Source organism: Acanthamoeba castellanii (assembly GCF_000313135.1).
Source record: "Acanthamoeba castellanii str. Neff unplaced genomic scaffold scf7180000084474, whole genome shotgun sequence".
Classification (NCBI taxonomy): Eukaryota; Discosea; order Longamoebia; family Acanthamoebidae; genus Acanthamoeba; species Acanthamoeba castellanii.
Genome location: NW_004457300.1, coordinates 39,186 through 62,293, shown reverse-complemented (window position 1 = coordinate 62,293; position 23,108 = coordinate 39,186). Strand labels below are relative to the sequence as shown.

Below are 23,108 nucleotides of genomic sequence, written 5' to 3'. Positions count from 1 at the left end.
TGGCTGGGTTTTGCCGCGAATCTTGCAATTAGCAAACTCGATTCGCGGTTGATCGTACTGGCCTTTGATCGTCCGTGGTTCAAGCCGTTTGTGGAAACGTTCGTGGAACAGTGCCTCAACCGGCAATGTGTCGTCACGTGCAGCTGCAACGACGATATCACCCGCCTGCTGTGGCTGTTGAAGCTCAGATTGAATGCCTACTGCGCTGGCTCGCATGGCGATGCCTTTGCCGGTGCTTTACTCCTGCGCGCGGTGCCTGAACTCTTGCCCATTGTTGCAAAATAGTGTCATGCAAAAAAAGAAGGTGCATTTTGCGTATCCATTTACATCGTAGGTAGCTGTCTCTCTTTTGTTGCGGAAGCGGCAGCACTCAAGAACCAGGCGCCGCTGGTGTCGCTGGTGTTTTGGTCTCGGCGAGACAGTCGGCCAGACATCGCTCGGCAATGTGCCACTCAACGCCGAGCAGGCGTGCCGCGGCTTGTTCGGCTTTGTCCAGCGCGAGCTCGCGGGCCGAATTAGCGGCTAGCCCCCATATGCCGGTCTCGCGTGCTGCATTATGGAGTGCGCAGCGCAAGACCGCATTATCGGTATCGATGTGGAGCACATGGTGAACGGGGTCAAAGGTGTCGTCGCTCAAGCACAGTACCACGAGCACATGGCACATGCGGCGTATCACGGCGCGCTCCATGATCCATTCGGCCTCGGTGCGCATCTTGCGCTCCTTGGCGTGGTCATCGTGCCCAACCAAACAGCGGTGTTCGCACTGCTGCTGTTGTTCTTCTTGCTTCTCTTGCTGCTGTTGGCACACGCCCTGGCGCGTCTGCATGGCCTGCGATTTCTGGTAACAAGGCCCGTCGTGTCTCGCAGGACGCTAAACGGTACCCCCATGGCCCATGCTGTAAGAGCGGCGGTGAGCCGTTGCGTGTGCGCATGTGGCTGACTTGTTTGGGGCTTGGTGGTGTTGGAGCCGCCCAAAGCATAGTGCGCGGTCAAGTGCATCTGGGCCGCAATTTCCTTTCTCCCTTGTCTGCGTGTATGTCTATTGCTGATTGTTGCGCCAGATAGACAAAAACAGCGCGTTTGGCGTGCGCCGCATGTGTCTGGCGCAGTGTTGATTATAGCTGATGTATTTTTTTCAAACCGCGATCGCAGCAGCAGTAGCAGTGGCAGCGGCAGGCAGCAACGTCGATTTCTCGCTCCCTCTCTGTGGACCAGACACACAGAGATGGATCGACGCTTTGCTCACAAACAATGCAGCGCGCAGTGTTTGCAGAGCGCGACACAGCCCATGCCAACGGCACGTCTGCCATTCCTATATAGTTTAACTAATAAATAATAACATTTTTATATAAACATTTGGGCCTGGCATGGTGAAAAGCCAAGGCGGGGCTGCGGGAGTTTACTATCATCGCCAACACACACGCGCAGCCTTTTGCACCACTGCCACTGCGCTGCACGCCGAGCAACTTTGCCCCGGCTGTTCCACTCCACGAGGCGATCACAGCGGCACCACTTTGACTTGCGCTACGCGTCGCATCTCCCGGCGCCAAACGAACCCCGCCAGCGTTGCACCACTCTAACAAGTGCATTAAAACATGCCGCGGCATCCAAATGCGCGCCGTCCCTTTTGCGACGAGGCCGAACTGCAACTTCTCGCCGGCGCACTCAATGCAAGCATCTTTGACGGCCGGCTGCCGATACATGCCATAAAGGTCCGATGGGAGGATCGCCTGCGCACGCGACCCGGCAGGGTCAAGCTGTGCAGCGCCAAGGGTCGGTATGCCGTCGAGCTCAACCCGCGCCTCGTCGACGACGGTCGCAAGGTGATTGTCGTGCTGGTGCACCAACTGTGCCACGCCGCGGTCCTTCTTATCGACGACCAGCCGTCGGGCACGCGCAGCTTGCGCTATGCGTTTTGGGTCACCATCGCGCAGCAGAAACGGCCCGACCTGGTCATCGGCGGCGACCCCCAGTGCCATGCCGTGTATGATTACCACTATGCTTGCCTTAGCGTCACCGAGATGCACCAAAAGCCGTGTCACATTGCCTACGGCTCTCGAAGCAGGCTCGACGAAGCTGCGATTGCGCGTTACCGCTGCCGGCTATGTGCCCTGCCTCTTGTTGCCATTGGATCGCTCGACGCTCTGCCGCACGACCGCGAGATTGTCTACATACAGCTGGCGCGCAAAACGCGCACCAGGCCGCCATCTTTGGGCGCCATGCGGCTGCAGATTGCCGCTGAAGCTGTGGGTGCTGCGTTGCAAGTGGGCATGGCTTCGGTGGATGCGCTATGGCCGGCCATTTTGCCGGGTGTTGCCTCCACGGTGCGCCAAGACTGTGTTTTTTCGGCTGCCCCCACATCTGCTTTTGTTTTGGCGCCCCTGTTGCCACTGCCACTGCTGCCGCCGCTACCACTGCTGTTGTTGCCGCCGCTGCTTCTGCATGGAATGGCGTGGGTTGCAGGGACCGGTTTATGCTTTTCTTGTTTTATTTGTGTTTCTCTCTCTCTCCCTCTCTCCCTCTGGCGTTTGCGTTCTGTGGCTCATGTTGATATTGGTTTGGATTGTCTCTGTTGCGTCCAGTGGCATGCCATGGCCGATGCCGTGTATCAAGAGCTGCATATCCGGCCCAAAGACACGATGAGCTGGGATGCCATGCGCGACGTGCTTGGCAAAGCGCGTGAGCAAAAGACCTGTGCCTTGTCAGCGCGCCTCTTGCCCGGAACTACGAGTGAGGACAATGCCATCTCGCTCACGGCCGCCTACTACTACCTCTATGCCAAAGCCGCCGTTGCCGTCAACGTGACGAAACACGGCGTGGTCTACGTTGTTCCTCACACGCCCGAGTGCGACGAGTGTCCAACGTCCCAACTGGTCGACCTCGGACAAGAGGCGCTCGTTCTTGTATATATTGCCACTGGGCAGCCGCCTGCATCATGGGCGCCTGATGCTTCCATCTTATTAAATCGCGAGACGCAGCATGCAGCGGTGCCACATCCGATGCCGCCGCATGCCGTTTGACAGAAGCCGCCGCCGCTGCCCCATTTCAAACAGCCACCGGCACGCCAACGGCCTCCCCTCCGTTCTGTTTTTTTGTGTGTGTTGAAAGCAACGCGAGCTATCAGCTGCGGCTGCGCAATTTGTTTGTTTTTTGCGGGCTGCATGGCAAACGCGGCCGGCTGGCATACACGGATTCAGGCGTTGGTCCATGCTCCACCTCCCAAAGTGCGACACTGACAGGACCTTTGCGGGCGACACGCACACACGCCGCAGGCGGAACCAAACTCCACTCCTTCAGGGAAACAAATGCCCACCGGCAAAGTGCAACTGATCGCAGCGCAAACCACCATAACCAAGTGCGTGCAATCTCTTGGCGCAGCCATTCCCCCTTACTCTCGGCCAAGACACCATGTGCTACTCGCAGTCACTCTCGGTATCGCTGGCGCTCGCCAGCTGGGTCGCCGTCGCATGGCTTACACGCACCAAGAGGACCGACGGCCAACGGGCCGTGCCGCCCTACCTGGGGCCGATCGCGTTCTACGCCATCATGGAGACGCAAACTTCTCGTACACGTCGCGCACCAACGATGTGGCTGCCGCGGTGCGGGCTCGTGAGGCCGCAGCGGTGTTTACGGCGGCCATCAGCATGTCGATCGTGTGGGCCGTATTCTTTAGCTTGCGCCTGTTGCCGTTTGACCTTTTGCCGTCATCGCGCGGGCACCTACAGCGTGCTGCGCAACGACGAGATCATGGTCGGACCGCAGGTGTGCACCCGGACCGGGCCGTCCCACCTCACCTGGACCCTACCCTACCAGAGCAAGAACGGGCTTGAAGCCAACCTCTTCCCCTACCTGCTCCTGTGGTTCTACCCGGCGCTCTACGAGCCACAAGGCGCGGTGCGCTGCGCGTGCTGGATCGCGCAGGTGCTGGTGGTGGTGTTCACGGCCGGCTCCATCCACGAGCTACCCACCACCTGGTGCGCACTCTCGGTTCCCATCATACTCACGGGCATCTGTGTGGACGTTTGCGACGCTGTCCACCTGCCGCAGAGACTCGCGCTTCGGTACAGGTCGTGGAGGCGCAGTTTGGCGCCGAGGATTGCTCTTTGGCGGGCGACCACGAGGCCTGATCGCGCGGGCTTGGTCGTTTGCGCTGGCCAAAAGAGGCCGTTGCAAAACGTTTGCAAAAAATAAGAAACGACTGCGCAGCGCCGCAGCTGTCCTCTTGTTTGTTTAAGCCCAACATATAAACAATGTTTTTGGTCGGCCTATCGCAACCAACGGGCATCGGTGTATGCCAGGCAAGGACAATTTATTGTCGTGTTGGCCACGGTGAAACGCGGTGTTGGTTGCCTATTGTAGGCAAACAAGCAACAGCGGTAGTAAGAGCCGCGTTTGTCATGGCTCTTGCCGCCGTTATTGCTGTTGCTGCTGCTATTGTCGCTTGTCGTCTCTGTCGTTGTCGTCGCCGTGGCTTGTCGGCTTAAAGTATACCAGCCAGGCCTCTTCGCTTACCGTCGCCACAGCGCACAGGCCATACAGAGTCCGCTCGATGTGGCGGTCGCTGGTGCGCTTGCCCTTGAGCGCATTGACCCAGGCGAGGTATTCGTCCTGGACGTCAAATTTGCCCTTTCGGCCGTAGCGGCTTAGATAGTCGTTGGCCAGCTCCCACGACTCGATCGCTCTCCACGTGTGGCCGTCTGTGTCGAGCACTCTTACACATTCGTCGTGCAGGCATTCATAGTCGGCGTTTGGGGGCACCCGGTCTCGGTGAGTCTCTGTGCTCACCTGGGCCGTGTATTGCGCCTTGACGACACGCTCGATGACAGACTTGAGAGCAGCGATGGTGGCGCGATGAGCCGCCTTGTAAGCGCCAGAGCCGACCAGGGCATGCGGCTCGGCGCCGGTGGCAATATCCTGCATGGCAAAGTACATTGGGCCGCCTTTGACGAGCATGCCCACCGACGGAGGGCTGTGGTGCAGCGCAATAGTCTCTAGCGGGTGCAACTGGTCAAGCCGTACTTGAGCAGACAGGCTCTCTATATGGGCCGCGTCGCCGCGTTTGGCGGCTTCGATCAGGCGCTCCTCCAGGTCATTGATCTGCTGCCTCAGGGAGGCCGCATCGGCATAGACGCTGGCGGCTCGGGCTTGTATTTCGCTCCACTGCTCGCGCAGAGACTCCATATCGGCTCGCATCTGCTCCATCGGCGAGGGCGGTGGGATAGAAATGAAAGCTTTGCGCCGGCGCGCCTCTGTTCAAGTTTTGAGCGGCGGGCGTGCGGTGGCGGGACGGACAGCTGAGAACGGTGTAATTTAATTTAATATAAATTAAAAGGCAAAAGCCGCTTGGCTCGCTGTGCCGCCGTTATCATACCAGCGTCGTTTGCCTCGGCAGACGCCGTTTCACCATGTCGCACAAAAGAGGACGAGAGACCCTTGAGCCGCAATCAGCGCAACAGGCCAAATCGGCCCCCGCCAAGCGGCCATGCGCGGTCGCCACCTTGGTGCCTGGCCGAGTCTGCAATGTGCGTGGCGCCGACAAAGCCAGCATGGACAGCGCCCAGGTCATACTCTGCCAAGGCGAGACCAAAGTCGTCTACAAGCCCGACTTTATGACGCCCGCGGAAAGCAGCGCGCTGTTGGCCTTGTTGTGCCGAGACAAGGACGTTTGGACGCGCGACAAGTTACGCATCTATGGCAAGGAGGTACTTTCGCCGCGCAAGGTGTGTGCCTTTGGCGACGCGGGCACGGCCTACCGATATGCCGGCATGGATCGCGCCAGCCGCGCCTGGCCCCGCGAACTGGAGGCCGTGCGCGACAAGCTGGAGCAACTGCTGGGCCAGCGGTTCAACTTTGCCCTGTGCAACATGTACGAATCGGGCCGCGACTATATTGGCTGGCACGCCGACGAGGAGCGCGACATCGAGCCCGGTTCGACCATTGCCAGCGTGTCTCTCGGGGACGTGCGCACTTTTTGTCTGAGGCCCAACGCGCGCGACTCGCCAGACACCTCGGTAGACCTCGCCGACGGCAGCCTGTTGGCCATGATGGGCACCACGCAGGCCACCCACAAGCACTGCGTGCCCAAGCGCACTAGCACCAAGCGAGCTGATCGCGTGCGCATCAATATCACCTTTCGCCTCTTGCGCCCGCGGGATGCCGCCTCTTGACATTCTTGCCAATGCAAAACCTTGGCGTTGCCCGCCGACTTTTGTTTTGTGTTCGAATACATGCTCTTTTGTGCAAAAGTGGAGCGAAGCACTGGGCGCGCCGTAGTTTGTTATGTTGCTCGCCAAGGGGAGGGCACGGCCCGCCAGTTGCCTCTGATTTGGTAGTGCGGCCGCCCGCAACAGGCCAGCGAGTTGACTTTAGCACCAAGGCGGCCCCTTATGCTGCCACAGCAACAGTGTTCGCTGAGCCAGCGCTCGGCGCTGCCGCATTCGCTTTGCCTTGACGCTCGCGGGCTGACCCACACAAACGCATCAACATAAAAAATTATATTATTAAAAAAGTTGCATTCAAACTTTGGCATTAAAGAGGCCTGGCGCAGCGTGGTCCATCATGCACATCGCCACTGCCCTGCTGCCAAAAGCCCTAAACTGCCCTCTCGACTCTCTGCCTGGCCGAGGAGCAAAGTCGCAACCAAACGACCCTTTCCTTTTGCTCAAGGTTGTGCGTTTGCCTGTGCATCACTTGGACACTGTGGCTCATTGTGGCGCTTTGCTGCGTCCTGTTGCCATGCTCTTGGCGCCCTCATCGTGCAGGCCAGCGTGTCTCTTTTCTGCCATGTCAACCGCCAAGGAGCTTGCCGTATTTTGGACAAACGAGAATCGCTTCCTCGCTATTCCACCCTCTTGTAGAACCGTGGCTGATGTCAGGTGCCGCCCGCGTCTTGGCCAAGCGCCGACATGGTATTGCGTCTTTGGCCCACTTTGGCAACCTCACGCAATCATCGTGTTGTGGTGCGTTTTCAGAAACCACGTCGCGCGCCTGACGGGCCACTACTCGGACGCCGTGCGGCTGTCTTTTGGTGTGATAAACATGGGATCGGAAGCCGACAGTCAGCAGGTGTCCTACCACGGCGTTGGCGCGATGCCTTGGCTCGCACGGACCCCTGTCAAGGTGTGCCATAGAGCCGGGCCGTCCTTTTCGCTCTTGGTTGTTTGTGTTTGCTAACCCTAAGTTTGCCTTTGGCGTTAGGCCACCATCTTTGACAGGCAAGGCACACAACCACCGCGCCACGCGATGCTCCACTCTAGCTTGACCGAGTCGGACATATACAAGGTCATCGAGTCTCTCGGCATTTCCACACAGCACAAGTGCCTCGCAGTTCGTGGCGGTCAGCAATCGTCCAGCGCGAGCAAGCCAAGGTTGCTGCTCGGCGCCGCAAACGAGATTGAACTGCACCTGACGCCTGATCCTACGCTCTTTCACATCACCGTCATTTCGCCGCCCGGTTTCGAACGCTGTGGACGCCCTTCGAGCTTTGTACTCCCGGCAACGCCCAAAACCGAGGTCTTTACGCTGCGATGGGCCTTGACGCGCTTGACGGGCATTGACGAATGCAATTTGGTCTTGCTGCCGATGCACGAGCTGGGGTTCGATTCGACGCGGCCATTGGATGTGCGTATTAGTTTTTTCTTCCGTCGACCGCGCCGCGCCGTGCTGTTGTTGCTGGCAAACATGCATGACGCCTTCTGTGCCACACAGTGCCTTGGCCGTGTCTCGCTCACATTTTTTTCTACCTGTTGTGGTCGCCTTGCGTGCAAACCGCTCTGCCCACTGCCCGTACAGCCTTCAGCCACTCTGGGCGATCAGGGTATCACCACCGATTGTCCCGTTGGCCTGGCCCTTAAGCGAAGCTCGGGCAAGCACAACACCAAAGAAGAGGAAAGCGGATCAAGAGTTACCATTGCGGTGCAGATAGGTCCTCGGCGCACCTATCTGCTGCGCGTCCAACTCGACGCCAAGGTTTCGACGTACTGCTGCACCTGCTTTGTTATACTTTTTTTTTGGATTGTTGTTCCTGCTGCTGCTGTTGTTGCTGCTGCTATTGTCAAGTTGTAATTGGAGCACTTATGATACCCGACTTGGTCCGCTGTTGGCTCGCCAGAAATCGTCGCACTGCCTATCGCCGCTGGCAGCTCAATGGCGTCACTCTCGATGACAACAACACTTGGCGCGACTATAGCGTTGTCGAAGGCACCTGGTGCCGCCTCGTGTCGCTACCTCGCTCATTCCAGCTCTTTGTCAAGGGCCTTACGGGTGTGTTTCCTTCTCGCAATTGCGTTTAGCGTGCTCGCCTGGCACGGCCATTTGGCCGTGCTAAATCGGCACCTCCGTCCGGCGTGCTTACCTGACACGCCCATTTGGCGTGCCATGTATTATTTCTTGTTTGACAGGCAAGACGATTACGATCGAGTGCGGCACGTCGATGCTTGTCGGCGAGCTCAAACAAAAGATATGCTACAAGGAAGGTACGGCCTGCAGCGCATTTGCAAACGCCACGACAGTACAAACGGCTGGCACGCGCAAAGAGCCTAAAGAAAAGAGAGAGAGAGAGAGAGAATGAAGCAGTATGCCGATCCAAAACCGGCCATGTGTTTATCTGTCTGCCTCGCTAGTTTGCTTTACATATGGGTCGTCCATCGCGGTTCCACTATGTGGGCTGTTCTCATGGGCCGCCATTATCTCGCATCATCGACAAGTGGCCAACTCACCAAACCGCCGTTTGCGAGCGACGGTTTGCATCGCAAGTTACCAAGGCCTCACGCAATGGGGTCGTCTGCACGCCATGACAGGTTGGCAACCTTTGTCGCCGTGCTCGGATATCGGATGTTGGGTCGACCCTGCGGACGCACAAGCGAGGCAGCAAACGTGAAGAACCGGAAAGCACATGCGGCCGCACGGCAATAATCAGAGCCATGTCGCGCAGACTTGCAGCCGAAAAAGAACCGCTACCACCCAATTTGCAGTTGTCATTGTGGGAAACTCGACTGGCTTCCTGTGTCGCTGAATCGGATTGCGGGACCACTCGCCCAATGCTGATCGCTTATTCGGCCAGCCGGCAAGAGAACCCAACTCGGAGGTTTTCGGACGATGGTGGACGATGGTTGAGACCGCCCATAAAAGCATGGGTTGTCTTTATTGGGAGGCTCCAACCACCAAGCGGCCGAGCTGCCTTTGGCTCACACCTTGACTTGATCTACAAACAACCAGAACCAAGTTGCTACTCGGAATCATGCAGCAGGCAGACACAGTCGGAGCAGCCGCAGCGACAGGAACAGTGACGGCGACGGCAGTAGCCGGAGCTGTAGGCGCTACTGTAACAGCGGCCGATGATGGCGGCGACACCTCATTCCTGATTCAGCCCAACATGTCGCCGACAGCCATTCTGCTCGTCGACGCGTCGGGCTCGGTGACGGGCGACTTCTCGGGCGTCGGCGGCGGCAGCATCTTCCAGCGCTTTGTCGAGATCGCCAAGACCCTGCCCCACGAGCGCTGGCGCGTGCTGTTTTGGAACTCGGACAACGAGACCAACCGCGCCTTCCCCGGCGGCTACTTGAAGATCCCCTACATGGTGGACAGCCACGCCAAGCTCGACCAGTGGTTCGGCGTCATCACGACCAAGATCGGGTGCAATTGTGTCACCATGCCCCACATTGCCTTTGCCCACGTCGACGACTGGCTCGACGAGGGCTTCTCCAACGTCGTCTACCTGTTCACCGACGGCGAGATCGGCTGGGAGGACATCACCGTCATGGAGCTGCGCGGTCTCAAGAACAAGCTGCGCCACGAGCTCAAGCGCATGGTCGACAAACGCCCCGACGTGCAGCTCAACATCGTCGCCGTCGAGAACAAGCGGCGCGACTTTAGCCGCGCCGAGAGCCTCACCAACGCGGCCGGCTGCGACGTCTACCAGACGCTCAACGAGCACAACCTCACGCGCCACGTGGCGCGCTTCGTCTCCCACACGCCCGAGACCGACCGGACCACGGGCCACGTGCACATCAACCGCACCCGCGCGCCACCAGGCCAGGTGCCCTTTCGCGACAGCTACTTTTCGCCGCTCCACGCCGGCAAGTTTGCCCGCCACGTGTGGCACCTCATCCGCGCCAGCAAGGCCGACATCAACGACCTCATGCGCCTGCTCCAGGACCTCTCGGTCTCGCTCGGCGCGCTGTGCGAGGGCAAGTCGGCCACGCAGTGCAACCACACGGTCGAGGAGTACAGCCGCATGTTTGCCGACACCGCCGTCGACGAGGTCATCGTCAAGTTCATGCTCGACTCGGCGCTCAAGGACGAGTTCAGCGGCCGGGCCGGCCTCTTTGCCGAGTACCGCGCGCGCCTCAAGGACCTCTACAAGCAGGCCGACCAGCTGCTCCACCAGGACGTGCGCTCGGCGCTGGGCGTCCCGACGGAGGCGGCCTTTGTGAGCCCGCCCATCCACGGCACCGTCGTGCTCGGGCCGAGCGCGCAGCTGTGCGACCGGCCCGTGTACCCCCTCGGCGGCAAGGACAAGCACAGCCCCTTCCGCCAGGCCGCCTACCAGCTCGACGGCCAGCTGGTGCCCATGCTCCTGCCGCTGGGCTACGTGGCGCCGCCCATCGACAATGCGAGCGTGAGCATGGGCGAGCAGTGCGCGCGGCAGTGGGTGCGCCAGCTCATCGCCGCTCTCTACCACCTGCACCCGACCGGCAACCAGGTGGTGTACCGCGCGCTCGGACTCATGCTCCAGGCCGGGCTGTCGGCCGGCCTCGAGGAGCGCGTCAAGGACACCTACCGCCAGATGGGTAGCCTCGTCCTGCGCAAGAAGCGCGTTCACTCGGACTCGAGCGAGCTGGCCGCCATTCGCAACGGCTCGCTCATGGTCGACCAAAAGGGCCGCCACGACGAGCTGTTCAAGGAGATGGCGGCCATGGGGCAGTGCCTGGGCCTGCACCGGTTCCGTCCGCTCACCCTCTGGTACCTGGTGTGCTTGTGCCTCGGCGACGAGACCACGGCCATCAACCAGTTTGCCCAGTGCCGCGACGACATCCGCGACGACTTTGGCGAGGCCGCCGCTGCGAGCCCCGCCGCCGCGGCCCGGCTCCTCGAACACGAGCAGGTCACGGCCGCGTTTGACAAGTCGTTTGTCCAGCACGTGGTGCCCGCCGACGACGGCCTCGACTACACGTGTCTCATCACCCTCAACGACACGTCGCTCACCGGCGGCTTTGCCTTTAACGAGCACGACCGCCCGAGGGCCACCGCCCACAGGACGTGCCGCCCTGCGCAGGTGCTCACGGTCGAGGGCCACGCTGCGCTTCTGGCCTCGGGCGAGGCATGCCTCTGCCCCGTGTGCTACACCATGCTGAGCGCCGACGACTTTAGGCCCGTCGGCCCCAAGGCCGGCTCGCCTCCGCCCGGCTCGGTGTTTGCAACCGGCCTGGCGCGCGTGTTTCACCATCAGGCGGCGCCCGACACCGCCTCGCGCGCTATTAACGAGCGCGAGACGCAGCCGGAATCCCAATGCCCTCGCCTTCATCGGCGACGACGACGACGACGGCAGGCTCAAGTTTGACCGTCAACGCCAACGCCGCGGCGACGCAGGCTCCCGTCGCTGGCAAGCGCCTGGTGCAGATGTGCGGCACGGTGGGTGCCGGCAAGACGACCTACGCCACCAAGCTCAAGCGCTTTGTCGAGGAGGAAAAGAGCGGGCGGTGCCTGGTGGTGGGCATCGACGGCTACTGCAGCACCGGCATGTCCTTCCCCGAGCCGCACAGCGGGTCAAGGCCGACATCGAGAGCTGGCTGGCGCAGGGCCAGCGCCAAGACCCCGGCCAGCTCCACGTCCTCGTGGTGGACTCGTGCGGCGAGAAGCGCCACCAGGACGTGTTTGGCGTCAACGTGTCGCAGTGGACCCAGGTGCGTGTATTCCCCAACTGGAACTGCGGCCTGGAACACAAGGAGCGCCTGGAGGGCTACCTCGCCTGGTCGCTGCGCAACGTGCTCCAGCGCGCCAAGTGCAGCCCCGGCTGCGGCTACTGGCTCAACCCGCGTGATGGCCTCGACGGCCTCGGCCTGTGCGTCAAGGTCCACCGCGCCAAGGCCCGCGCCCACTTTGGCAATAAAAAGTGCCCCGACCTCTTTGCCGGCGGCGGCGGCCCGCTCCCGGCAACCATCGAAGGCGCCATCGCGCTACTCCAGCCCGCGGCCGACTCTTACGCCGCCACGCTGGAGAAGGAGGACGAGCCAGACTTTGGCCAGCTCTTTGTCGAGTAGGGCGCTGCGCGGTGCTTGGGCGCTTCGCGACAGCCGACACCGTCGACTTTTGCTTCTCGCGCCCTGCCTCTGCTCTATCGGCCGCGCCTGTTGGCTTTGACGCGAAAGAATAAACACAAATCGCAGCGAGAGAGGACCGCCCCACAAGCTTCTTTGCCCCTCCTCATTTTGTCCCTGTCCGCTGGCTTGCTGCACCATCTTTTTTTTCTCCCTTGGCCAGTGTTTCCCTGTGCTGTGGCGCGATGGGTCTGTTACACGCGCATATCTTTTGGCATTTGCGCTCCAATGCAGCAAAACAGCGCGGTTCGATCGTTTGCAAACAGGCCGCCACGCGCTGTTTGGGTTGCGCATGCGCCTCGAGCATGGCAAGCATACATTTTACTCTCGCCTCTTGGCCTATGCTGCAGAGATAGACCAACGAGCGGCAAAGTGCGCTGCATTCGTGGCCGCTCGACAAGCTCTTCTTTGACAAGCTCGCAACCCTCGGCCGGCTCTCAACGACCCGCAACAATTATCACCTTGCGAAGGGCATTCTTGTCGGCCATGTCCTCGTCATCGTCGTCGTCGTCGTCGTCGACGGCAATCCCCAACGCAGTCGCAGCCCAAGGGCTGACGACAACCGCAGCGGCTGTCAGCACGACTTTGGAAGGACCGGCTGGCGCAGAGGTGTCGGTGGCCCCAACGGTCGCCGATAGCGCCGATGAGATTTATCTAGATGATTGCACGCGCTCGCTTGGCGCCTTTGCCGACAAGGTGGGCCTGTGGCTGAAAGCGATCGCGGGACACGACTCCAAGTCGCACGGCGCCGCCTACTCGTCGGTGTTTGGCGGTGGCTGGCGGCAGCGCGATGTGGATGCAGTGCGCAGCGGAAAAATCAGCGAGCGACTTTGCGCGGCAATGGAATCGCCGGCCTTTTATGCCGAATACTCCTCCATGGTGCTCCATGCCGCGGGCACCCAAAGCGACAGCCTGACGCTGGCCGTGGAGCCCAGCGTGTGGGACGACAAGACCCAGGTCCAGCAGATCAACTGGTTCCACACGCCCTCTGGCGCGTTCTGCCTCCGCCATGTCGCCGCGGCCGTCAGCGATCCGGCGCTGCGCCGGCGCGTGTCGGCCCTCATGAAGCGGGCCACGCAATATTTTGCGCGCGAGCAGGTGGCGGCAACGACGTGCAGGACTTGCCTAGACGGCAGCGAGCGCGCGCTGAACCCCGCGCAGGCCATTGCGCAAATGAGGGCCGTGACGGCGTACGGCCAGCGGCTCGCCTCCGGGTCCGGATATGATACCGACTACTTTCAGTATCATGCCTACGGCCCGCTTTATCTGGTCGCCTTTGCGTGGCCGCTCTTGCTCGCGCTCGACGGCAAGAGCCTCGACTCGGCTGCTGTCGGCGCACAATGTTTTCAAGTGGCTAGCTCGGTGAGCTCGCTGTGCGCCGGCGACAATCGGACGCAACAGCGCAGCAGCGCAAGGGGCGCCGACGCTCAACATACGCATGACATCAACCACCCCGACGGATGGGCGGCTTATGTGGATTCGTGGGCACAAGCCCCGATGATGGCCGACTCCATGGCGCTCTATCAGGATGCCGAGCGCAATCACGACAGCAGAGTGATGCGCCATTATTGGAAGGCTGCCACCGCGGACACGGCCAAAGAGAGGGCCATTACGATCCAAGCGCGCTATTACCACAGCTCCGAAACCAGCGTGCCGATTTGGTCGTCTTCTTTGTCGCCGCCCGATGCAGCAGCTGCGGCGGAGCGGATTATGGGCTTTGCCATGGCCGAGCGCGACACGGCGATCTTTGACGGTTCCGTTTTTGTTGTTGATTATACCGCGCGCATGGAAGGAGACAACGACGACGACAAGGTGGTCAACTACGTGATGACACCAACCCGCGATCTGTACCTACCCAACGTCGCCGACGTTTTGGCCTACGTGGACCAAGAGGCTGTGCACGATCCGACAATCGTCACTCGGCACATGCAGGCCGCACGCATCCTGGCAGCCGTGATTGAGCGCAAAAACGCCGGAGTCCAAGAGCAAATGGGCCAGACAGTGTGGTTTGGCCAGAATCACAAGAGGCGTGCGGCCTTGGTCGAACCGATTTTGCTTGCGCTTGCTGAGCACGCAGCACGCTCCTCGTCAGAACATGTCTCCTCGCCAAGCCGAGAGACCCTAGGCGGTGTGGAGCTGCCCGGGCGTGATCCCGTTGCTTTTGGCGAAGACCACGCCGAGCACAAGGAGGCCGGCGGTGCCGAGGCCGCGGCCGCTAGCGAGGACAACACCGATGTCGCCGCCGACCAACAGGCAGCTGAGCCGCCCGTTGGTGGGTGCCTACTCTCCTAGAGCCACCCAGCTCCCATCCCCGGGCGACACGCGGCAAGGCGAAAAGTCTCATGCAGGCGCCTGCTGCGCACTAGAGGTCCATGCGCCACTCGTTCTCCTTCCGGATCTGCTCCCCCTCCGGCCGCGTACGTTTAATGTTGTTGAGTTGGTTTCCCTTTGGGAGCCAGGATGTCCTAGTGTTGGCGGTCACTCTCTCCTCCCGCCTCTCTTTCTCTCTCTCTCTCTTGCGGTCACGACCACCGGCCAGTTTCACCTGGACCGTGAGAAGAATAAAAAAATACTTGAGGTTCCCTCTTCGGAACGGCTGGCTCTTCATTTGGCATGGGCAGCACCGAGCAGCCAGCAGCAACAACAACAGAAGGGGGGGAGAGGGGGGCGTTATCCTCCTCTGTGTGGAAGCAAGCACAACAACAATGCTGGAAGTGTGTGGCACGACAAAAACGCGAGAGAGAGTGAAGCTACCAATGTCCGCTCTCGGGCAGTAGCAAATTTTATTAAAAAAATTTATTATTTTATATTATCCCCGCTTTGCGCCACATTTGCCGCAGCTTGCCCGGTGTGCGCCGAGACCGGGGAATGGAGACAAGCCTTTAAAAAAGAGAGGTGAGCTCTCCCCTTTTGTCTCACCACCAGCCTCGCCGCGTGCTTGCCACACTACTAAAGAAGACACTGCCACACGGCCACCAATAGCAAAACTCATCCATGACGTCCTTCTTTAGCTACGTTTTGGGAGGTGTGTTTGGCTCGGGCTCGGGCGAGCCACTTGTGGTGCCAAGCATTGAGCTGGCTGCCGCCAGTGCCGGCGCCACTGCGCAATCCGACCATGGCCCTGACTCTCCCAGCGAGCTACCCATTGACCCAGCAGCGCTGCACGACGTTGCCGCCGTCGAGGCGCACAACAACAAGCACCAGTCGCGCGGCCACCTTGACTTGCCTGAGCGCCAGGCAATCAATGTCGCGCTTGAAAACTGCTCGATGCCGGCGCAGCAGACACCCGAGCAGCTCGCCGAGCTCTACACCTGGCTGTCGCCCAACGCGCGCGAGTTTGTCACCAAGCTGGCCGGCCACGAGAGGCTCGCCTCGGTGCCTCGCGTGTGGGTGAGCGACCAGAGCGGCCACATGTGGACCAACAACCTCCAGATCGAAAAGGCGGTCGGGCCTGCTTGCGGCGGTGCCAATCAAGGGGCGGCCAAGTTTGTGTCGCTCGACAAGCTGGCCGACCGCGTGGCCGTTTTGTTTGAAGGCGCTGTCAGTGGTGCTGCTGCTTATGCCGACCAGGCCCATCTCCCGCCCGCGCATCTGGTGTTGTCTGTCCACGTCTCGCTGCCGCCGCCTGGGCGGCCCGCCTCAGAGGCCAACGCCATGATCTACTTTAAGGCGCTCACCTTCCGCTCGGACGCGATCGTCGCCCAGGCACACTAGCGCGCTCCTGTTGGTTGCTGCGACAACAACCGGGCCACGCCGTCGGCTGGCCCCGATTATACCACCACTCGCACAGTCTGTCTTTTTTTTCGTGTTTGCGGCATGATCATGTTCTGTCATCGTCATGGCGCAAGTCGGACATCAGAGAATAAATCCTTTGTGTGTCGCAATTGCCATAGTCCTTTATTTGCCCGTGTGGGTTAGCGCTATTTTTCGGCATTGCATTGGGCCGCACAAAAGACCGGCTTTTGCTTGGCCTTGGCATGTCCACGCGTTAAAAGCACCTTGTGGCCAATGTGGCTCCCCACCAACGAGATGCCAAGCCTGCCACCGACAATCGCGCAGACCTGCGCTGCCCCACTTTACGCCCAAACGCTGGGGCCAAAGTATCCGTAACACAGCATCCAGATATTGGTGTTTAGGAAGAGCACAGCGCGCTTTAATTGGAAAACGAATGGTGTCTCATCAATGGCTTTTTTCAACCATCGTGGATATGCAGCGGAGCTGTTCCGTGTTGACGCCGGGATCGTCAGCCAGCGCGTTTTTGATCCTCCAAAGTCTGCCTTCTGGCCGCTGGTGGTGATATCCGCAGTGCTCGTAGGCGGCACCCTTGAGAAGGTCGTCTCCTTGGCGGCCATCGACGATTTTCTCTAGATTGATGCACAGCTTGGCATGTTCTATGTCTCGACGCAGATCGCGGGTCAAGATCACCTGGCACTTTGTGGTGACCGCATCGGCAAAGTCGCCTCGCAACAGCGGACGCAGAGGCATCCTCTCCGCGTCGCGCTCGATGGCGTCAACAAGTTGCAAAAAGTCGAGCACGCATTCGCTGTTGCCGCCGCAATTTTCACGGATGGAAAGCTCGGCAAAGTGTCGCTCGCTTTCTCCGTAATTGAGACTCCACGTGCAAGCGTCCTTGGTCATGTAGGAGATGGGGCCTTGGCCGACCTCTACGGCGGTGCGCGTCGTGGCGCCCAGTTCCAACCCCTTCACCGACTTGCGGTGGGCCAGACAAAAGAAGCGCGAGCCCATGTGGTTGACGCTGAACCTCCCAGTTATGCCGTGCTTACGTGTCAGGCGTGTGAACTCGGGGATGTCGTACGAGGCATACCATGCGCCTCCATCAAAACCTGCGCTGCCGCTGGCATTGCTCACTGTATGATCCACGGGCCATCGGGCGAGGCCCACATCCCCTGCATGCTGGAGGATGCCGGAGCCGAGGGCTGGCCATAGAACAAAGACGGCAAATAGGGGTAGGGCTGGATGACAACGCGCGTGTTGCCATCGTCTGGCATGGCAGGGACGGTGCCGACGGGAGGAGAAGGAGACGGCGCCAGAGGCGGCGGCATCTCAGGCCCAGCAGGCAAAATTTGAGGGGGTTGCCCACTCGGATCAAACGCAAACGGCCGGCACATGAGGAAGGTGCCCTCGTCCAAAGTTGGCATGATCATCACCTGCTGCTCCGTTTGCTGCTGTTGCTGCTGCTGCTGTTGCTGTTGGGGCAACGGCATCGGCATCATCATGGGCATGGCCAAGTTCATCGGCTGCGACTGCTGCGGTTGCGGCTGCGGCTGCTGCGGCCACATGTATTGCGGTCCAGATGGCGATGGCCAAGCGGCGCCATCTGCCATATTGTTCGCGCCCAGACCGTTCTGGCGTGCGCCCAGTCGCGGGTCCATGGCGCGCCAAGCCGCAGCGGCCCCACACCCGGCATCCATGGAGGCAGCCAAATCACGATGGCCATACGTGCCGATCCACAGTCCCTCGTTGGTCTTGGACGCATGCCAGTCGCGAAGTGCGCTGGCGTGCGTGTTGTGCGGCGCCTGCTGTGAGACCGGCATCGGCGCCGAGAGCGACGTGGGAGGAGCAGTCTGTGTCTGGTTTGTCATTGGCGCCATTGCGGCCCTGGCGCTATTGTTGCTGCCGCGTCTGTTGCCGTTGCCGGTGGCATCATTAGTGCCGTTGTTGCGGCTGCTGCTGTTGTTGTTGTTGTCAAGGCGCACTGCCGCTCGGCCGCGGCCACCTTGTGCAGTCACGTTACTGCCTTGGGCTGGCTGCGGCAGTGGCTGCGGCGGTGCCATGAACATGGTTCCAACAGGTTGGGCCATGTTCGCCATCATGTTTTGCACGGCGCCCGGCCGCATGCGCCACGCGGCGAGCTGGTCCACGGGGGCAGCCATCATGGCGGTAGCCGACTCTGCCGGCTGAGCAGTCCTGACGCCGAGGGAGTTTAGCCAGCCGGCGATACCGCGCTGGGCGCGAACTGCCACGTCCTGTATGGCCTGCGGCTGGGGCTGCTGGAGTGCGAGTTGAGACTGCATGTTTTGGTCGTGCGTCGCGGTTGAGCACGGAGAGAGCGAAAGAGATGGAGAATCAAAAAGAAAACACACAAAAAGAGGTTGCGCTAACAGTGCAGCGCTGAGGTGGGCTGGCGGTGGCAACTGGGCAGCTACGCTGTCGCCCTAAGACTAGAGGGGCTTGGTGCTGATGGGGGGAGACGCGGGTGCGGTGGTGGCTCCTTGCTCTCCCATAGCGCGACCAAAAAACAGTGGGGCGGTGGCAATGCCCCGTACCCTGGCCTGGCGTTGGCAATCGGCTGCGAGTGGCATGTTCACCATAGTATTCGATTGTTGACGGGGTCCCGCAAACCGCAATGGCCAGAGTGGGCCAACTCGTATTTCGTGTTTGCGATTTGCGCAGTCGGGCGAGGTACTTGGACAAAATTTGTTCCGCCTTTGTGTGGCCGCCGTTTGGTGCCCACGTTTGCCCTAACACTGTGCGTTTGCCGCAGTGCCGTGGCTCATGGCCAAGTGACAAACCCTCGGTCCATCAAGCCAGCAACGTGGCGTGCTAGCGCGCCGCGACAAGGAGCGAAAACGCTACGCACACACAGAGAGAGAGAGAAACATGGACACTTGGCGTGCTTTGCATCCGACAGATACGCCCATCAGCAGCAGCATCTTACACTTGGTGTTTGGCGGCAAGTTAAGCCGCAATGATGACAAGGGGCAGCCATAATGATGACAAGGGCAAAAAGGTGACAAGTTGGCCACGGTTGGCGGGTGCAAGTCGCATGGAGCGTCGGCATATGAGCTGCAAGCGCCCGTGGCGATCAAGGCGGGAGCCGCCGCATGACGTTATGCCAGGTTGCGTTTGTTGAGGTTGCCTCCATGGTCTCATCAAGACAAACCAAAGGCGCAACGGCATAAAAGAACAACGGACAAGCCAAGCCAGCCTACCTGCTCGCCTGCCTGTCTGCCTATTCACCCGCCCGACTGTTGGTTCGCTTTGGTCTGCTTGTGTCAGAGTTGTGCTGATCGTGCCACTGCGACCGCACCGGCAAGCAGCACTCGCGCACTCTGTCTGTCTGCTGCTCGATCGTCAAGGCACTCTGACTGCGCGCCTGTTGTACGCGTAGCACCCTGCAAAACCAAGCCAAGCCGAACAAAGGAAGCTTGAGTATGGATACTCGGGAAGGAGCGAGCGCGACTCGCAGGGGCAATACTGTTCGCAGAGGACGCACGACGCGGCGACCTAGAGGCCGGACGAGTTGCCGCGTTCTCGACACCTGGAGCAGCTCGGCCGGCCAACCGCCAAGTCACAGTGAGGCGGTATAAAAAGAAGGGGCCGGCTGCTGGCCAAGATGCTAGCATCCCCGACGCCGCTTCCCTCGTGGCATCGCAAGCCTACAACCCGCTGGTCGCTGGTGGCTTTGATATGGCGCCAGAGAAGTTTGCGACGGGGCCGACCATCGTACCGGCGCGGCCATCCAGCCCGCAGGTGCCGAGCGCCGCCCCAGGCGATTTTGTTTTGCAAGGCAATGACACCAGCAGCTTTGGCAATTTGGATGCAGCCGATCTCGACGAATGGTTTGCCAATAATCCGTTTTATGGTGCCAGCGCCGACATTGGTTTCCCGGTCGACCCTGCCCAAAACCCATCCTATGCCGAGCAAACACAAGGCCAACTTGGGCAAGATTCACGTCGCGAGCCTTTTGCCGCGCTCGGCGGCGCCTACCTTGTGGCATCGCCAGCCCACGTCCCACTCGACATTGCCGATGCCTACACGCTGAAAGACCAAGGCGCAGCTGAAGCAGCAGAGCGATACAGAAGAGCGACGCTACAGCCTGTGCCTATTTGGCCGACGCCGATCGACACGCAACGCGAGTTTACGCCACGAGCTGGAGATGGGGACCCTGTCAACGACAAACAACTGGCGTGGCTTATAACCCACACCGGCAACAGTATGCCGCCGTATGCGCTTTTTGGCGGTGACAACGTCGTCGCCAGCGGCGCGAGCGGCCCTCGCAGCAGCGCGCAAAACGACGAGGAAGGACTGGATGCCTATAATACCGGTCTTGCCGTCGGCGCACCCCTTGGCACCGAGAAGAAACGCGTCCGACGCTCTGGAGCGCAAAGCGGACCAAGGCAAACAGGCCCTCAATACATGTACGACGCACAATGGCTCGCTGGTGGACAGCATGATGACATTGAGACGGAAGACAACGCCGACAGTGAATCGGTGTTTTTCATGGCCATGCCCAACCCCGCCGCCGACAATGACGACAGCAATGGCGATGAAACATCACGGCGCCAGCCCGTCGCCAGACTGGTCGGCATGAATCAAGAGGACATCATGCAGCTGCCGCCAGAAGAACTGGCCGGTTTGGCGCTCGGCCTCGATGCCGACCAGTCAGACGATAGCGACCGACGCTATGGCCCATACGGCGATGATTACGCCAGCCGCACCGACCTCAGTTTTGTCATGGCCTCGCCCAGCATACTCGTTGCCGCGCCTGACGACGCCAGAGACTTGTCCGTTTCGCCAGAACAATCGGCCAAGCGTGTGCGGCGTAGCGGATCGCCTTTGTGGGGTAGCTCGCCCCCGACCTACGCAAGCAATATGGGGTTTCCATCGGGCGGCTTTGGGAAGGCGAACGAGGACGAAACCGATGATCAAGGTAGCCAAGACTTCTACACAAGCAACGTTCCCGCTACGGATCTGAACGACGCCGAAACAATTGAATTGAAGGCGCTAGGCTATGAGGACGACGACGATGGCGGCCAGGCGGCGTTTGATGGGCCTTTTGCGTTTGGCGCTGCCGCAACCAAAAGCTGGCGCAATAACCTGCAACGCGCTGACGACCCCGAGTATCTTTCGCGCATCCTGCGCGAACCCAATTCGCCATGGCAATGGTGAGGGCGATGGTCAACGCCGGCAGCATCCGCAGCGACAATAACAACAGCAGCGGCGCAGCAGCAGCAGCAGCAACAACAACAACGACGACAGCGCTTGCCACAATAGTATCACCCGCGCCGAGAACTGCCTGCGCCGTCCCAGCGCCAACCGCAAATATGCATATGAGTGTGTGTGTGTGTGACGTTTGTGGCAAACAGTCATTGCGGAAACCCTCTGTTTCTGTTTGGTGCTTTTGTTTGCCTTGCATCGTGGGGCGACGGCTTTCGTCAGCGCGACTTAAAACAAAAATTTGAGGCACACGCCACACAAGTCAAGTTAGGACCCGTCGGCGTTTCCAGCGCCTCGGCGATCGCGCGCCCCCCTTTCACAGTCTGCCTGTGTCCCTTGGTCGCCGCCAAGTCCTTTTGACTCTCTCTCTCTCTCCCGGATCGGCTCGGCTCGGCTCAGCATCCTTTGTTGCTTGGCTCTGCCATTGCCCACTGCGAGTTTGTGGCATCTGCGGTGTATTGCCCTCGATCGTTTGTCCACCTGCCACACCAACTCGGAAACCGTCTCTCTGTCATCGCCAAGAACCGCGCCATGCAATCCGCTGGACAAGATCCGTGGCAGTTTGGCAGCCTCGGCAGAAACCCTTCTCCCGGCACCTTGAGCGGTCCCATCTTCCCTTTGCCCTATGACGGGTCGTATTCGCAGGCCGTCTATGCGCCGACTTCTACTTGGACAGAACGCCGGTTCCCACCCACCTCGTCCTATATGAATCAGGGTGAAAAGCGCCAACGCCGTTTCTTTTTGGTTACTACGGCCAGGGCTCGGCTGGCCAAGGAGCCTTTGTGCCGAGCGACCAACCCGACGCGAAGCGGACACGGCGCGGTGGAACGCCGCCTGGTGCGCCTGTATTTACCTACGGGTTTGTCACCCGGCAACAGCAGCAGCCGCAACCGCAGCAGCCCCAGCAAACCGGGCCGACGAGCATGTGGGACGGCTACTCGACGGCCGCACCGCCCGCGGCCACGACGCGCTACACCAGAGGCAACCAAGGCACCATGGCCAACAGTGGGTCCTCGGCCTTTATGGGCCAAGGGCCTTTTACCACCTCGGGCATTGCCGGCGCCTCCCCCAGGGGCACCAAACGCGGTGCCAGCCCCAGCTCTTTTGTCGAAGACGAAGGCCACGACTACAGCGAAGAGGAGGACGGACAGGAGTGGGCAGAGGACGTTTACGACGATGGCGCCGAGTACGAAGAGGACTACATCGACGAACAAGGCTCCGAGTCTGACGATGACGACGCGCAGGACGACCGTCTGTTTTCGCGCCCGAGTGAACGGCGCCAAACGAGTCCGGGCTTTATGAGGGCGGCCCTCCTCGAAGCCCAAAGAGGCCGCCAGGATATGTGGCTCCTGCCACCGGCTCCGACGTCGTCCTTGCACCTCCCCTCGCCGCCTCGAGGTTCACCCGCCGTGGAGCTCGACGCGTTCGGCCAGCCCCTCTTTGGGTCGAGGTCTCTGCGTCGATCGCCCACGGTGCGCAGTCCCCAGCAGCAGCAGCAGCAGCAGCAGCAGCAGCAGCAGCAGCAGCAGCAGCAGCAGCAGCAGCAGCAGCAGCAGCAGCAGCAGCAGCAGCAGCAGCAGCAGCAGCAGCAGCAGCAGCAGCAGCAGCAGCAGCAGCAGCAGCAGCAGCAGCAGCAGCAGCAGCAGGTTCTGCCTGCCGTGTGCAGGGCCATCCAGGACGGCACCGCTACGGGCCGTGATGTCAACCGCGTGCTCGGTGCGGCCAAGTTGGCAAAGGGTGAGGAGCCGTCGCTGGACGAACCGAAAGGGATGTAATTAATTGGGAGGCCCGCACGGGACATTGGTTATGGGAAAGTATGGGGCCAATTTA

At 60.5% G+C, this 23,108-nt stretch overlaps 13 protein-coding genes across 13 annotated transcripts; 8 read left to right on the top strand and 5 right to left on the bottom strand.

Annotated features, from left to right (window-relative positions):
• Nucleotides 1-370: 370 nt before the first annotated feature.
• On the bottom strand, nt 371-826 carry ACA1_324990 (uncharacterized protein; the record flags this gene model as incomplete). The annotated part of the gene is made up of 1 exon (XM_004334417.1): nt 371-826. One exon carries the CDS (start codon nt 824-826, stop codon nt 371-373), a length of 456 nt encoding a protein of 151 aa, XP_004334465.1.
• A 769-nt stretch (nt 827-1,595) lies between these two features.
• Nucleotides 1,596-4,127, top strand: ACA1_324980 (uncharacterized protein; the record flags this gene model as incomplete). Its single annotated transcript, XM_004334416.1, has 5 exons — nt 1,596-2,324; nt 2,583-2,897; nt 3,379-3,599; nt 3,726-3,987; nt 4,068-4,127. 5 exons carry the CDS (start codon nt 1,596-1,598, stop codon nt 4,125-4,127), a joined length of 1,587 nt encoding a protein of 528 aa, XP_004334464.1.
• Nucleotides 4,128-4,431: 304 nt separating this feature from the next.
• ACA1_324970 (uncharacterized protein) lies at nt 4,432-5,202 on the bottom strand (the record flags this gene model as incomplete). The annotated part of the gene is given in 2 exon segments (XM_004334415.1): nt 4,432-5,004; nt 5,020-5,202. 2 exon segments carry the CDS (start codon nt 5,200-5,202, stop codon nt 4,432-4,434), a joined length of 756 nt encoding a protein of 251 aa, XP_004334463.1.
• Nucleotides 5,203-5,546: 344 nt separating this feature from the next.
• On the top strand, nt 5,547-6,167 carry ACA1_324960 (alkylated dna repair protein, putative; the record flags this gene model as incomplete). Its single annotated transcript, XM_004334414.1, has 1 exon — nt 5,547-6,167. The coding sequence occupies one exon, from the start codon at nt 5,547-5,549 to the stop codon at nt 6,165-6,167; it is 621 nt and encodes a 206-aa protein (XP_004334462.1).
• Nucleotides 6,168-7,242: 1,075 nt separating this feature from the next.
• ACA1_324950 (uncharacterized protein) lies at nt 7,243-8,569 on the top strand (the record flags this gene model as incomplete). The annotated part of the gene is made up of 5 exons (XM_004334413.1): nt 7,243-7,620; nt 7,792-7,976; nt 8,111-8,262; nt 8,400-8,474; nt 8,511-8,569. 5 exons carry the CDS (start codon nt 7,243-7,245, stop codon nt 8,567-8,569), a joined length of 849 nt encoding a protein of 282 aa, XP_004334461.1.
• Nucleotides 8,570-9,352: 783 nt separating this feature from the next.
• On the bottom strand, nt 9,353-11,524 carry ACA1_324940 (uncharacterized protein; the record flags this gene model as incomplete). Its single annotated transcript, XM_004334412.1, has 1 exon — nt 9,353-11,524. One exon carries the CDS (start codon nt 11,522-11,524, stop codon nt 9,353-9,355), a length of 2,172 nt encoding a protein of 723 aa, XP_004334460.1.
• Nucleotides 11,525-11,619: 95 nt separating this feature from the next.
• ACA1_324930 (Hypothetical protein) lies at nt 11,620-12,260 on the top strand (the record flags this gene model as incomplete). The annotated part of the gene is made up of 2 exons (XM_004334411.1): nt 11,620-11,709; nt 11,763-12,260. 2 exons carry the CDS (start codon nt 11,620-11,622, stop codon nt 12,258-12,260), a joined length of 588 nt encoding a protein of 195 aa, XP_004334459.1.
• Nucleotides 12,261-12,803: 543 nt separating this feature from the next.
• On the top strand, nt 12,804-14,609 carry ACA1_324920 (uncharacterized protein; the record flags this gene model as incomplete). The annotated part of the gene is made up of 1 exon (XM_004334410.1): nt 12,804-14,609. One exon carries the CDS (start codon nt 12,804-12,806, stop codon nt 14,607-14,609), a length of 1,806 nt encoding a protein of 601 aa, XP_004334458.1.
• A 702-nt stretch (nt 14,610-15,311) lies between these two features.
• ACA1_324910 (uncharacterized protein) lies at nt 15,312-16,031 on the top strand (the record flags this gene model as incomplete). The annotated part of the gene is made up of 1 exon (XM_004334409.1): nt 15,312-16,031. One exon carries the CDS (start codon nt 15,312-15,314, stop codon nt 16,029-16,031), a length of 720 nt encoding a protein of 239 aa, XP_004334457.1.
• Nucleotides 16,032-16,496: 465 nt separating this feature from the next.
• ACA1_324900 (uncharacterized protein) lies at nt 16,497-17,063 on the bottom strand (the record flags this gene model as incomplete). Its single annotated transcript, XM_004334408.1, has 1 exon — nt 16,497-17,063. The coding sequence occupies one exon, from the start codon at nt 17,061-17,063 to the stop codon at nt 16,497-16,499; it is 567 nt and encodes a 188-aa protein (XP_004334456.1).
• A 119-nt stretch (nt 17,064-17,182) lies between these two features.
• Nucleotides 17,183-18,352, bottom strand: ACA1_324890 (uncharacterized protein; the record flags this gene model as incomplete). Its single annotated transcript, XM_004334407.1, has 1 exon — nt 17,183-18,352. One exon carries the CDS (start codon nt 18,350-18,352, stop codon nt 17,183-17,185), a length of 1,170 nt encoding a protein of 389 aa, XP_004334455.1.
• A 2,125-nt stretch (nt 18,353-20,477) lies between these two features.
• ACA1_324880 (uncharacterized protein) lies at nt 20,478-21,230 on the top strand (the record flags this gene model as incomplete). The annotated part of the gene is made up of 1 exon (XM_004334406.1): nt 20,478-21,230. One exon carries the CDS (start codon nt 20,478-20,480, stop codon nt 21,228-21,230), a length of 753 nt encoding a protein of 250 aa, XP_004334454.1.
• A 579-nt stretch (nt 21,231-21,809) lies between these two features.
• On the top strand, nt 21,810-23,053 carry ACA1_324870 (uncharacterized protein; the record flags this gene model as incomplete). Its single annotated transcript, XM_004334405.1, has 3 exons — nt 21,810-21,961; nt 22,037-22,115; nt 22,157-23,053. 3 exons carry the CDS (start codon nt 21,810-21,812, stop codon nt 23,051-23,053), a joined length of 1,128 nt encoding a protein of 375 aa, XP_004334453.1.
• Between the last annotated feature and the right edge of the window lie 55 nt (nt 23,054-23,108).